The 15880-nt window shown below is 33.1% G+C and overlaps 2 protein-coding genes across 5 annotated transcripts in view; one reads left to right on the top strand and one right to left on the bottom strand.

The window, feature by feature from the left end:
• Positions 1 to 293: 293 nt before the first annotated feature.
• Positions 294 to 10335, top strand: LOC120628744 (ovarian-specific serine/threonine-protein kinase Lok). Its single transcript, XM_039897344.1, has 9 exons — positions 294 to 590; positions 733 to 862; positions 1717 to 1853; positions 2744 to 2871; positions 2950 to 3075; positions 3441 to 3644; positions 5375 to 5586; positions 6579 to 6783; positions 8472 to 10335. The coding sequence occupies exons 1-9, from the start codon at positions 410 to 412 to the stop codon at positions 8748 to 8750; spliced, it is 1602 nt and encodes a 533-aa protein (XP_039753278.1). The 5' UTR covers positions 294 to 409; the 3' UTR covers positions 8751 to 10335.
• A 322-nt stretch (positions 10336 to 10657) lies between these two features.
• LOC120628568 (protein spinster) overlaps positions 10658 to 15880 on the bottom strand; it is a 50029-nt gene continuing 44806 nt past the window's right edge. For 2 of the 4 annotated variants that reach the window (XM_039897000.1, XM_039896999.1), the window contains exon 9: positions 10658 to 13756. In XM_039897000.1, coding sequence (XP_039752934.1) covers positions 13689 to 13756 — 68 coding nt within the window. In that variant the 3' untranslated portion in view covers positions 10658 to 13688. Of the gene's footprint in view, positions 13757 to 15133; positions 15161 to 15237; positions 15266 to 15880 lie in introns of all 4 variants that reach the window. The other 2 variants (XM_039897001.1, XM_039897002.1) reach the window with 2 other exon arrangements.

Genomic DNA, 15880 nt, shown 5'->3' with positions numbered 1-15880 from the left:
AGATGACATCATACGGTTTTATAAGGCCGTTTAAAAAAAAAGTTGTTTTTTTTTTTAAATAAGAAAATATTGCTATATTTAAATAACACAAGCCGAATTCTTATGGCCTAGAAGTAGAAGTGTTAGGTTAAAAGTGCTAATATTAGAACGACGTAGAATACTATAAATTCCTTGATTATTGTTACAGCAAAAAATGGTATTGGTATGACGCTGGACGCGTCAAGTTTTGATGAACGACATATGTATATCGAATCAATTTCTTAAAGCTTAGATATTCTTTAGTTTATGAAAATTTAATCATATGTCAAAAAAAACCGCCGACTATTGAAACTTTTTCGCTAACTCAATAATTTTTTATTGGCTTGTGCCTCGTTTTTAAATTCCATGGCACTAAATTAATATAGTCAAAATGGGTGACGACTTGATTAACGACACTGAAAATACCCAAACGCAGACGCAAAATTCGCAAGTTGATTGGAGTCAACCTACCGCACCATCTTTTCCTATTCCGAATATTTGGGGAAGGCTGTACTCCATAGCCGGAAAACATTGTTGGCGCAATGGTGTTAAAGAGAGTCCAGAATACTTTGGTAAGTTTGTATAATAGGACATGTAAGATTTATGGAATTTTGTTACAATTAAAAAAATTTAAACTTACCTTCGTTACATTTTTAGAAAACTCGCAAAGAGTAGCAACATTTAAGTTTTTACAAACTTTGCATAACTTTTCAGATCTCATTCAACCTGAATTTACACTTGGCAGGGCTCCAACTTGTACATTTATTATGAAAAAAGATCTCATCAAAGACGATATTATTAAAAGTGTTAGCAAACAACAATTTGTGATAAGGAGAGACCTTAAGTATGTATACCATTGCTATACTTATTATCAAGTTATGGCAATGGGGCAATCCCATATCATTATCCAATTCATCTGGTTGTATGAGAAGGTCTAGAAGTCATATTGTGTTTGGTCAGTTTTAAACAATTGGGGTGAAATGAGACCTTATAAGGTGAAGATTGAAGATCAATATTAAATTTTTTGTTCATCTGATGCTTGTCTTTGTTTTATTTCCTAAACTGATTAAGTGATACTGACTTAACAACATCCTCAGGCAAGTTTAATTGTATATTGCCTTGTCTCATACCTAAATTGTTCCTATAACTGACCATGAACAATATGTTTCATCTAACATATTAACCCTAAACTTTTTATTTCAAGTGTAGTTATAAAAAAACTCTAATATAAAGCACTAAACTAAAGCAAATCAAATATTTCATAATAACAGTTATAATGCACAACTCTTTGTGTGTTTTGTTCCTTACCTCATTGTGCCTTTCATTGACAAATTTTTAATTGAATGTAGTGAAAGCAAAGAATTCAGAGAGAGAATGCAGAGTTTGAATCCTGGCTTGCACCCATAACTATTCAATGTGATGTACATTTTAATCAATTACATATCACTTGCTTTAACATGAAAATGTTCAGAAATAATTCATAAATATGCAATAAGTATTGCACAATTTCATGCATTGTTTTGTCATTGTCCTTTTGTCACTCGATGTAAGTTGGATCCTTTTCCTATATACTATTTTTTCTTTTCCTTTAACTAATTTGTCAATGGTAATGAGGTAAGAAACAAAACATACTAAGAGTTTAACTACTGCATCCACTTATTATTGGTAATGCCTACTTAAAAAATATTCATATTGCAGGGAACCTCTCAATCCTGCTATAATAACAGATTTATCATACAATGGCACTTTTATAAATGGTGCAAAAATTGGGAAAGGAAATAGCAGAGTGCTTGATGACAATGACGTTATATCTGTAACACATGAAATTGTTAAAAGTATGTTCACATTATTAATTGCCATTTAAATGTCTCGTAGTTAACATGTTTGTGTAAGATGACATGACTTTAAGTTGCTAGGTATTGGGATTTTGTTTTAATGATACACCTTGAATATATGTTAATTTGGTTGTTTCTGGATATCATCACTAATGTAATAATTAAGACCCACACACAAGCATTGAAGCTGTTTAGTGGTCTATGCCCTAAAACCCTCTCAAATACAATAAAGGAGACCTACACCCAGTTGATCATTACTTAACAACTGAGATGAAAAATAAGTAGACTAGCACAGTCTACTTATTTACAATACTGTTTAGTCTGCTAAACAATATTTACTGAAGTGTGTAACTAAATGGGTGACCAACTGTGGTGGTCAGAATGTGGCCAAGATTTTATGCTCACTAAGAGTTTCTTTCTTACGTCTATATTCAAAATGTACAGTTTATATACTTTATGGTCCAGGAATTCCAAATACCTAAACACCTATACATTTTAAAATAGATAGATTTTTTTATTTGTTAGTTATTTAATAAGACGGCCGATTGGTGCAGTGGGCAGCGACCCTGCTTTCTGAGTCCAAGGCCGTGGGTTTGATTCCCACAACTGGCAAATTATTGTGTGATTAACATGAATGTTTTTCAGTGTCTGGGTGTTTATCTGTATTTTATAAGTATTTATGTATACTATTTATAAAATTATTCATCAGTCACTTAGTACCCATAACACAAGCTATTTGTCTTTTATTTATTTGTCTCAATACACAACTAGAAATGACATCCAAATTGTCACATATATTGTGAAGCAACAATAAATTAATTTTAATTTTATTTAATAAAAACATATTTTATTTTAAAATTTTAATTATTTTACTTTATTTTATTTTTCAGTTTTTTTGTTTAAAGACCTGTTAAAAAATGAACAAGACAAAGTACCTAAAGAAGTATCGCAAAAGTATTATATTTCAAGAGTGTTAGGACAAGGAGCGTGTGGCACAGTAAAACTTGTTTATGATAAAGTCTGTATTTACATAACATATTCAAATATTTTTTCTTGTCAATTCATTTTATAACACTATATTTTCTTCAAATTACAGGTGAAATGTAGTAAATATGCCATGAAAGTTATAAAAAAAAGTCGGCTATCCAATGGACAGGTGAATCATTTAAATGATCCAGTAAAAATTATGAATGAAGTCAGAATAATGAAGGCTTTAAAACATGTAAGTTTCTTGAAATGGCTTGTATAAAATGTAATGATTTTTATGTGATTTAATGTGAAGTGAAGTATGCTTTGTGGTGACAGCAGATCCGGATACAACTGTCACCATCCCTACTATTATTGCGGGTGTCATACGAGGTGACTAAGGGAATAACTGAGAACAGACACCAGCATTGTCTGTGCTACTACTACAATCTACTGTGATCACCAACTTGTCTGCCCATACCTATAGCGCTACAGTTAAACAAGTATCCTCCTGTTGGGAGAAGCTTTTAGTCCACCAGATGAAGATGATCATGATTTAAAGTAGACCACACAAGTTATGATAAATAAATGTATAAATTTCAGTTATTTAAAATCTTTCAGCCCTGTATAATATCAACTGAAGAAGTAGTTGACTCTCGAGATGCCATGTATATTGTGATGGAACTCATGGAAGGTGGTGAACTGTTTAATAGGATCACTAAGCGGTCTCGCTTGTCAGAACGACACACACGGTTCTTGTTCAGACAGATGGTGCTAGCTGTCAAATATTTGCACTCACAGGGCATCACTCACAGAGATCTCAAAGTAAGTGACTTACATACTGACTAATACATAAGTGAAGCATCTATAGTAAGGAAACACAGTATCTCCAGAGGAGGCCAAACAACTCCCTGCAAAGAATAATATATAACAACATAACTGTTTTTATTCTCGAATTATTTATTTACTTTTTGGGGCCAAAACTTTACTAAAACATCTGATCACATCTAATCTGAAATAATTAAGTTTTTGCATCAGTAGGTATTTGATAGTAGCACTTGATATGGATATATAACTCCGAATGCCATCTATTGAGAGTAATTCTGAAAATCAAAATTACCGTATTAATAGGAGATGTCTCTTAAAAAGTTCAAAGTTTGTATTAAACTTATAGAAAACGACTAGGTAATCGATAAAAAGCTTGGGTGTGAATTATAGATTGCTCTTCTAATAATTTTAGATGACAATGTGAGATGGTGATAACAAAAAAAAAACACCCAGCTAAGTTTGTTGTGGCTTATTGCGACCAGGACGCGTTTGGAACCCTCGTTACTTTAGTTTTAAGTTTACGAATATGCTTATCGCAATCATTACCGCGTAATTCTCATGTCATGAAATGACATGAGAATGTAATTAATGACACGCATCAAAAGTTCCACCTATGGGCGTACTTGAATAAAGATATTTTCGACTTTGACTTCGAATTTACCAATCTATATTTTTTTACATTTTCGAGTAACCAGAATAACCCAAAGAAACGTTGTGCCATTTTGAGTTGTATATTATATTAGATATCACTTGAAATATCTATGTTCAATAAATTAAAAATAAGGTGTACTACTTAATAATGAGGAACTGAAACTGGAGGATACGACAGTTTTTCTAGGAATAACGTTAGATTCTAAACTTCAATGGGGCCCTCATGTAAATAATTTATCGAACAGGCTTAGTTCTGCTGCCTATGCGGTAAAGAAGATACGCCATATGACCGACGTAGAAACTGCTAGACTGGTATATTTTAGTTACTTTCACAGCATTATGTCATATGGAATTTTACTTTGGGGTAATGCTGCAAATATTAGCACTATTTTCGTGCTGCAGAAGAGGGCTGTTCGTTCTATCTACAAAATGGGTCCGAGAGAGTCATTGAGAGATAAATTTAAAGATTTTAAAATAATGACAGTGTATAGTCAGTACATATTTGAAAATTTAATGTACGTCCATAAAAACATTTCTAAATTTAAGAAAAAATGTGACTGCAATAATTTAAACATTAGAAGTAAGAATAAACTTACAGTGCAATATACTAGGTTACATAAAATGCATAATTCGTTTAAAGGAAATTGCATACAATTCTACAATAAACTACCAATTGAAATCTTGGAGATGTCTCTTAAAAAGTTCAAAGTTTGTATTAAACGTAAGCTTATAGAAAAGTCCTATTATAGTATAAAGGACTACGTAAACGATAAAAAAGCTTGGGTGTAAATTATTGCTCTAACCAGGTTGCTCTTCTAATAATTTAAAATGACATTGTGAGATGGCGATAACAAAAACGCGTTTGGAACCCTCGTAGCTTTAGTTTTAAGTTTACGAATGTGGTTATCGCCATCATCTCACTACCGTGTAATTCTTATGAATGTATCAAAAGTGCCACCTGTGGGCCTACTTGAATAAAGATATTTTTGACTTTGACTTTGACTTTGGTGTTTACTCATTTCGAAATTTCAACATTTTCAAGAATTTACATTTTGGTTAACAACTTTTGATTGCAGCCTGACAATGTGCTACTTGTGAGTGAAGATGACGAGACACTAGTTAAGATCACTGACTTTGGTCTAAGCAAATTCATACGCGAAGATAGTTTCATGAAGACAATGTGCGGGACTCCACTATATGTGGCTCCAGAAGTGCTAAGGGCGAATGGCCACAAAAGCTATGGGCCAGAAGTTGACGTTTGGAGCTTGGGTGTTATATTTTTTGTCTGGTAAGTAAATTTGTTTTAGTTGAAGAAAATTTAGACAGGTGCTAAAAATATTTGCATCAAATCTAGGAACCACGTCAGCCTTACCTTGGCTTTGATTCTTCTAACATTATCTGTGTTATTGATATCTTAACATTGCTTAAAAAATTATTACTTATGTATGTAATTGAGTATTATGTAAGTTTATAAAAGCATAAATATATATCATAATACTGTAATAGTATAGTATATATAAATTTATATCGGTATTTTTGTAGTATGTATGTTCTTGGAAGTTTATTTTATTTTATTGTAACATCCTTTGTGTACCACCCACTTTGCACCTTTGTTGCCTTTAAAAGATCACTTTTAGTGATGAGGCCGCCTTTGCACTTTGTTCTATTACTGTTTTCCTTGTGTTTTTCCGATTGTGTTATGTTGCAATAAAGTTTTTCTATTCTTAACACCTTTGTTACTGCACATGAAAATCCTCTAATGTATATTGACGTCTAGGCCTATAATCTTTTTCATATTATTACTCTTCAAATATTTATGCTATATCGCTATGTTCCGACCTTGCCCTGGAGCATTTTTGGGAAATCCCTATAACGTGGACAGATAACATAAATAGAGTTGCAAGAATAAAGTGGCAAAAACAGTAACATTTAGAAGTCCCTAAAACACCTATGCCCAGCGATGGACATCATATTGTTGAGATTATTATGATACTGAATAATCACAGAAAACTACAAACTAAAGTTATCCATTATCATGAAGCATCAGTATAGTAAAACCCTTCCATATCCTCTCATTTTGTACTTTTTTGTGTGTAAGAGACTAATTTAATTAAAATTTTTCAATGTTATTTTTTTATTTGCGTGTACAAATCTCAAACAAAACTCTTTATAACTCATCAATAAAAAAATTACATTAAGAAATGACCTTGTAAAGTCTGCAATTTACGTGTATGCAATTAAAAAATTAAGCCGTAATATATTATTTTTGTCTCATTACAGTCTTGTGGGCTATGTGCCGTTCTCATGTGATTACTACAAAGATATGACCCTTCAAGACCAGATCCTCAGTGGAAACTACTACATGTCGCAAGCACACTGGCAGGGTGTCAGCTTGCAGGCCAAGATGCTTATGAAAAGAATGCTGACTGTTAACGTTAGCAGACGGATCACCCTTGACCAAATCCTTAAACACTGCTGGATGCAGGTAGGACATGCTTCTCTTTTTTTATTCTCAATAAGTCAATTTATAATTTTCTTTAGTAAACTTTCGGCATTGGTAACTCGGTAACTCTATGATCACAAACCTCGCAAAAATGTCACGACAAACGCGACGATACGCCGAATCTAAACACGGTTTATCTTCGCATTGTTTGAATTCTTCCTGTACTGATACTGTCAGTTGAAGTGTGTCAGAACACAGCGTAACTAGTCAGACGTTACGCAAAGTTTATTTGTAATTTCATGTGGCTCTTATGGGATATTGGAGGTTACGGGTTCGATCCCCGAGAGCGGCAATTTAGAATGCATAACTAGTATGAATTTTCACTGGTCTGCTCTGGAGGCTTCAGCCATGGCTAATCTAATGACAAAAACGTGCCTCCAATCGATTTAGAGTTCCAGTACGTTCTTAGAAACTGATGGGTTAATATAACTGGCGTTACCCTACTTAGTCTCGATACACCTGAGATACCAGGAAACCAGGGTCTGAAAGACCAGGTGTTAGCATTACGCTGGATTATAGAAAACATAGCCTCTTTCGGTGGCGATGTGAATAAAGTAACGGTGATGGGCCAAAGTGCTAGGGGCGTTTCGGTAGACTTTCATCTCGCATAGCCAAATGAGCCACTTTTTAAACAAGCAATTATACATAGTGGTTCTATACTTATTCCTGGGCTTTTAGAAGAATCAGGTAGAAGTAAAGCTGTAGCATCGCTCGAAAACTAGGATACGAAACCGAAGACATAACTGAGGCGGTGGAATCCTTGACGAAGACTGATGTCAAACTTGTTATAGCAGCCACAGAAGAACTTGGGTTGACAAGTAGACCATGCGTGGAAAAGGAATTCGAAAATGTCAACAGCATTTTGGTAGATCATCCGATATACAAAGATAGACCTAAAGTAAAAAACATGCCAATTCTTATTGGTTTTAATAACAAGGAAAGATTTGCAAAATACGCTACCTTACCAGATGAACAATTTAAAAACCGTAATTTTTTCGAAGAATCTTTGAAGAAGAAATTTCTCTACGACGAAGAATTTCTGGAAATGGTGGACATTGTGAGACGCTTCTACATACTATCTTAGACTGCATCATCACTTACCATATAGTAAAAATGCAGTCAAGGGTTAACATTCTACATATTTCCTGTGCGTAGATATTTAACAAGTATAAATATGTTTCACCAAATTACCCACTTACTGCAAAGATGTGTTGCATCATTTTACCCCTTACTGCAATTTACAGCTTACTAACCTACTTTATATAAATTCCATGGCAGTAAATTTTAGTGGCATTGATGTAATCATTTTCACGACGACGACAGTCGATTTGCGCAGTGGGCAGCGACTCTGCTTTCTGAGTCCAGGCCGTGGGTTCGATTCCCACAGCTGGAAAATGTTTGTGTGATGAACATGAATGTTTCTTGTCGGCTTCTTCTCGGTAGAATCTGCCTTCCGAACCGGTGGTGGAGTCACTACACACAGAAATTGAAATAAATTAATTTTGAATTGTTTTCCAGTGTCTGGGTGTTTATCGGTATATTATAAGTACTTATGTAAATTATAAAAATATTAAGCAGTCATCTTTTTACCCATAACACAAGCTAAGCTTACCTTAGGGCTAGATGGCGATGTGTGTATTGTCGTAATATATCAATCTATCTATTTTCAGGACCCTGATGTTGATCTAAGAATTGAAAACTTGCTTTCACTGGCACATGCAAAATATAGCCAGATTTCAGCAAAAACATCCAGTAGCTCAGATGAGGAAAACAACAATGGCAGCCCTGTCACTCTTTTAAAAGCTATTGCGAATAATAAAAGAGCCTTGAGCAACAGTTTCAGCTCGTGTGAACCAATACCAAAGAAATTTCGAGTTGCCATTTATCCTAGTATTGGTCACAATGACGATTCAAGCAAAACTGATAGCTACTGTTCACAAGACTCATAGACTTTATAGGTTTTAAATTGAGAAAAATTACCTGATATGTTGAGGAAAATCACTAGTGCAGGTGACCCCTGGCATATTTTTCTGTGTTATCTATAACGTTATGTGTGCAAGTTTTAATGTGATATTGCATAAACTGATGTATTGTTATCAAATATTGATAAATCTGAATACCTGCTTATTTTATTATAATTCATTACACATTTTTTTAATTCAAATTATTTTAAATGTCCATTTTATATTATCTTCACATCAAGAATGATGTTAATTCCATTTTCGCTGAAAAGCTTGTACGTTACTACTAAGAGATGTTTACTAAAAAGAGATGGCTAATGAATGTGGAGAAAAATTTAAAAGCCATGACTGAGAACACAGATTCTTACAAAAGGATCACAAGTTCAAATCTAAGGCAGGCACCTTGTGATTTTACCGACTTATGTGTGCAAATGCCTTATCTCATGTGATATATTATTAAAGTTTCCTCTGAAACAGTGTAGCTATAGAATATTAAAAGCGGTTGACTTAATTTGTTAATAAATACCCTCAATATTGTTTGGCGTAACAGGGTATGACTGATAGTTGTTGACAGTATTTTTATTATAGATATGAAGTGTATTATTTGATGTATCAATATTGATTTTAATTCGTAAATTTAAGTCCAGTGTGATGATACTACTTAATATTTGTAAGTTGTTGATTTTTTGTTATTGATTTGACAATTTTATTTTCACCCATATATGAATATTTTTATAGTTTCCGAGAGGGTGTAGGGTGTATGTAATTTTGACATGTGGCTTTGTAAAAAGCTAGAAATTTGAGTAGAACAGCAATTTATTATGCACCTTTTTTATTTTGTGTCTAAAAATAACTTAATTATCTCCTATCATCTTAGGTATCTCTAGAATCTCGAGTCATTTAGTTTATTATTTAAAACTCATATATAAGAATGACTATCCTACAAACACAAAACTTAAAATTGTCTACATTCTCTTGGTTAATATTATAAGATAAATCACTGACGTAAAATATAATGTCTGTAAATAAAATTTTTCTGAATCTCACGTCTGCCTTTGCGTACTTACGCCAGGCAAATAAGTTTTATTTGTAAAATATTATACAAAAACGCAAAATGCTTTTTACGTAATTTCTTGTTGAAGTCTTCAACTTTAAAATGTTTTGATAAAGAACCTAACCTAACTAACGCTTGTTCTATCTGGTATTTACTTGTGGAATATGGTGTACATAGTGTTCTCCAAAATGACCGCATTTCATTCAAAATCGACTAGAGTTAATTTTTAAAAGCTTTAGGAAATTAAAAAATGTCTTACTTAATAGTTCTATTCTACGTCAGTGATTAATGAATTTTTAGTTAAAATTTGTAATAATTATATATTTTTGAATGGTTGCTAATAACTATCACTTGCTGATAGTTTGACGTTTCGTAGCGTTTTTGACGTAAATTAAGTACAATTTACTAAAAATAATTCACTTTGAACCCACCGAATGTGCCATTATTATCATGTTATTACATGAGATTGTTTTTGGGTGATTTTTAATACAATAAAAATCAGTTATGAAAAATAAATTATGTATTTATTTTCAATTCCATACTTTACACAATATTTACAAACAATTATCTATTATAATTTAATTAGGATTTCTTTAAACAAACAATTATTCAGTCTTGATTAATATTCTATACAGTTTAACTCGCAAACAAAAACCTATTTATATAATTGACAAACTATTATTTAGGTTAACACCCACGGATACCAGCCAACACGACAATACCATACAAAATCTTGTGTCGTTGTTTTGTTTGATATTTGGAAATAATTTTTTTTATATATAAATATTTCTAGACTTGTTTAATCACTATTATGTATAGTGAAAATATGTGGTGGTTTTTCCGTAGGAAGCCACGTTTCCGTGTGCGCTTGGTGTGGACGAGTACTTGAGACCTCTTCTACAATAATAGAACCTATAGAGAGCCGAACAAAATGAGATAAGAGACGTTAATTGTAAGTTAAAGAAAAATACAGTTAGAACCCGTACCCATGTCCTTTTCTCTTGCAGGCAAACTTCTATCTAACTTTCAAAACATCGTTTATCTCATATTGCTGGCCTCGTGTTAAACACGATCAAGTATTCGTAAGCCGGTTCATACGGCGCGTTGCGGTGACTCGCCGTAAATTCTGTTGATAGATTTTTTTTAGATCGCCGCGCCGCAGCGTCACCGCAGGCGCCGTAATGAAAAATGAGTCGTTTGCGTGTGCTAATATGCGCCAGCCTTAATACATATTTCGGAACAAACCTCTTAATACCTTGCTCATTCAAATAAAATCTTATTTTCAGGGCATAGGTACAAAATATTAACTAATATTTGACTTAACTCTGCGTGTTTTGCTTAATATGTGCATACGTGCCAATAAAGTCCCATTAATACTCGTACACAACTAATAAATATTTTAGAAACTCTTTTATTTATATTATGAGAAATATAAAATTTAACAATAATAAAAGATGTGGAACCGCTGTTTAACATTACAATACAATTATTAAAATCTACTAAAAACATCGTTTTCTAAGGCAAGTATCGTTAAACTGTATGAATATATCTACAACAGATACCAAAGACCGTACTTAAGTATCCTTCCGTTCGAAATTGCATTTATATTAATAAGTTAAATAATGATTTTTAAATGATAAACACAATCAGAATAAATAATAATAATATAATATAACTTTCTCTTTCTTGTGTGACAAGTGCTTTGAGGTAATTTAACATAAAACAAGTAGGGTAGTAAGAAATTAACTATGCTACTCGGCAATCTTCGTTTTAGCTCGGAATAAGGAACGAGATTTAATGCTTAAATTATGGCAACAAGGTGTTATTTGAAATGGCAATATTTTTTTTTGTAATACGCCGACTACGTAAGATTGTCAATTAGCATAATATATAATGTTCAGTTAATTAATTTTATTTAATTCAGGGTTATTGGCTGATATGGTAAGTTTCTTTACATCGTAGATTAAAAATTAAAATCCCTATAACCTTATCAAAAGAGGACGAGGCAGCGAAACATCGCTGAAACTCTTACGCTAGATTTTGAACTACTAGAAGCGAATACAAAGCGTTTACAAGCATAGCCTGTAGGGGCCTTTAGTGGTTGAACAGCTATTTTTACGCCCAGTTTAGGCACCTTTGAACTTTTCTGACGGTTGCAAACTATAGTCAACATATATAATTTACAACGAGTAACAGCCGCTGTCATATAAGGTTTTGTGTAAAAGAAAATCGGTTAGAAACCTTTTAGAAAGGTTTCACGCGTAATTACGCCGTTCTGAACAACGCTTGAATCAGTAACTTACAAAGAGCTTTCGATCAAAACTTGGAATTTTGGAGATCAATAAAAAACTAAATTAGGTTGTAGTATTTTATCTACTATGTTTTTATACCAAAAATACACAAACAGTTCATCAGAACGCAAAGTTAAGTTCCTTCTCTGATTTCGAAAGCTCTGTGATAAAGAGTATTTAAACACTACTCGGACATCAGCATTATTTGCCTATAGTTAGAAAGGACTCAACCCACTCAGTTACTTTTGAGTTATTGACAATTGGTAATATAATTACATAATAACAAAAGAGGATACCAGCCTAACATATGATTTGGTTACCAGCCATAAAAAGTATGTTACTATAACCTATACTGTTCCAAAGAGTGTTAAGTTTATTCAGAATTCAATCTAAAAACTTATTATTTTCGTGTATCATTTCCGTACCTATAACTCATTCTTGCAAATTTTGTGGCTAACTACAGCCATTTGTGAATATGGGTGAACACTGACTGAAATATTCTTAAATAGAATTTTTTGTCTCGAAGGTAACTAGAGACAGCCGTGTGTGATTCAACAGCAATCGGTGATTGTAAAATAAATAGATGGGCAGCTAGCAAATGTGAAAATGTAATTTAATATTATAAAAAATGCATAATGATCGTAACGATAATACGAAATGATTTGTTAGGCACATCGTGTCATTTAGGCCAGTAGTTAATTGTGACACTTAATTACCGTAACCTTAAATTAACTACAACTATCTCACTCTCGCATCTTACATACTTCTTTTATCAAGTGCTGTGCATTTACGAATCAGTCTTCTGTATAAATTATATGACGATCGATATTTTGTCGCAGTTATTGCCAGAACATGACAAAATTATAATGTTCCTCGGTAATAACAAACAAATTAATTCGAGACAACCAACATATTTGGAAACAATACTAGTAATTATATAAAAGTTAATAAATAGAAGTAACGTAATTTAAGTCGACTCTGTTTTTATCATATACTAAATCGACTTTTATGCCTATACTGTTCCAAAGAGTGTTAAGTTTATTCAGAATTCAATCTTTTAAAAGTATAGAGTAACGGCTGTTGACGACAGTAATTGTAATTTCACATATTCTGGCTCTAACACCTATGTAACAACAGATTCATTGGTGTGCGTAAGAAACGCAGGTGGTAAGTAATAAAATCAAATGAAACATGATTTATTATTAGTAGTATTTGATATCTATGCATAAATTAAAAAAAACAGACTAAAATTAAGTGCACCCTCTAAGCTGACGTCAGGCGGGTGGCATCTAAACGTCGTATAATACTTTGAAGTATATATATACTTCTAAAACGCTACGACATAATATCGTGTATCATTTGATATACTACTAACCAACCGCGGTTCAGACGCACACGATTCATTGCAAGCGAAACCAATGTCACTTACATAAATGTAATTTTACGCAATAATCCGATACCCGATCTTTGTTTCTATGCTGGCTTTTCGGCTCTGGGCGGTTGCCGATGAACAAAGTCACAGCTCTCAAGGATTAACTCGTATGCTAAGTAAAAACGACAATAAATACAGTTAACATGTTATTATTCACCCCCAATGTCCTCTTCCGGGGCGTTGCTATGAGACGGCTCCGCACTTTGCACTTCTGCTTCTGTAAAAAAAAAAATGTTTATTTCCACTACCCGTTTTGACCAGGCTTTTATGCGGCGTACATGCAAATAGTGGAAGTGCTTCTTACGAACTAGTAGTAATATGGGCAGAGATATTCAAGGGACAGACAAACAAATTCATTTTAAAACCGGCTTTGCATTGATGGCTTCTAAAGCTGAAATCGAAAAACTTTCAGGCCAAATGAGTTGCAATGAGCCAGGCGATTTTGGGATTTCGAATTCCTTAAAAAATGTACAGCATTAGATCCACCTTTTAGTTGCGCCGGTGACAATTGTTTTTTTTTTCCCTTGACTGCAGTCTCATTTGGTGGTTATCGATGATGGAGTTGAAGGTGTTAGCGGGGTAACCTGTATCGTAGTTATAGTACACGTATACGGTCTCAACGCGACATCGTACCGGAACGCTAAAACGTTTGGCGGCCCGTTTCTGTCGGTAGGAGATAACTATCCATGACCGAAACCTACCAGCAGACCAGACCATAAATGGGTTCCCAAATTGCCTTTGCTGGGGATCAAATCCGGGATCTCCAACTTCTTTGCCATAATGGAGGTTGATAATGGTAATTTATGTACACATGCTAATTTGTCAAGCACACAAATATGTAAATAATCAATATCCTCAATTCCGCAAAATACTGAAAATGATCACTAGTTTACTTATGATCATTGCTAGATATGTGTCTACCTATTGCCGAATTAGTCATTTGCTTTACCCAATTTATTTTTTCATGCAAATAGTTCATCACAAAAAAACAACATGAATATACCTTTTGCAAAATAAATTAAAGCTCATGCATAAACACAAAAATTAGTTGCCATAGATTGTTAGAATATAATAAAACAGCATTTCTTAACCTTACGAGATATTTTTCAATCGAAATTCAAAAATTCAAAATTCATTTATTTCAAGTATGCCCAGTTTATTAGCACTTTTGAAACGTCAAGTCAGTCTGTTTGTAGTGACTCTACCACTGGTTCGGAAGGCAGGTTCCATAGAGAAGAGCCGGCAAGAAACTCAGCCGATCTCAAAAATGTTACTGTATTGTCTAAAATGGATAACCGTTTAGCCAAATATATGATCAAAAATAACATAAAACTTTTTTCGTTGTAGAACTACATATCAACTTAAATCAAGTCGTCTATAGTAGGAGATAAGGTGAAGGCTATATATTAATATAGATGATTTAACAGTAGACCCAGAAAACCTAGTTATAGCCTTGTGGCCTGAAACCTTTTCAATGGGTTAATCGTGATGATGATGAAAACAATAAATTCAAAGAAATGAAGAAGTACCGTTAAGAAATACTGCTTTAGAAAAAAATTAACAAAGCTATTAGTCACAAAACCAACACACTCACCTATGGCCTAAACTATTTTTGAAGCAACTGAAACAATGTGAAGTAGGTAATTGAAAGCACACTGCGAAAACTAAGTAAGTGTAAAACTAAACCATAATACATACGGCTATAGCAATTCGAAAATACCATAAGCTGCAACAGAATAATAATGTGAAATTCCATGCAATTAAGTTTATTAAAATAATACATTTAGACTTAGCGCTGACGAACTATATATATACATATATTATCTGTACAATTCCATGACATAAAAAATTGGAGCAACTATGAATTTTTTTTAAAATTCATATAAGTAAATTCCAACCGGTTTTTACCGGAAGTTTTAATGTAATCGGCGAAATTTTATTCTATTAATAAAAGATATAAAAATGAATAATAAGTTCTTAGCTAATATATGACAAATTACGATGAAATGTACACTTTTTTAGTAAACGGCCATGATCAGATAATAAAATTTAGGCCTTTATGTGGGAAGCTACCAGTGCACCTACTTCGTTACTTAGCTTCTTTTGGAAGGCTTTTCCTTTTTTTTTGTAATGTTACTTTTCCTATAAATAACATTAACAAAAAAAAAAGACTGTATCAATTTGTCTAAGTACCTATTGAACTAAATTTAAGAGTAACTACAATTTATAATATAATGATTAGCGTGAAGGCTCTCTCGGACTAGGAAGCTTAAACAAGATTTCGTTTTGTTCTTACATACAGCGCCCATCGTCCATCGTTTGACACAATTCATTCGCTTGC

Source organism: Pararge aegeria, chromosome 13 (assembly GCF_905163445.1).
Source record: "Pararge aegeria chromosome 13, ilParAegt1.1, whole genome shotgun sequence".
In the NCBI taxonomy this organism is placed as follows: domain Eukaryota; kingdom Metazoa; phylum Arthropoda; class Insecta; order Lepidoptera; family Nymphalidae; genus Pararge; species Pararge aegeria.
Note: the sequence above shows the minus strand (reverse complement) of the source record. Positions and strands in the feature narration are given on the sequence as shown.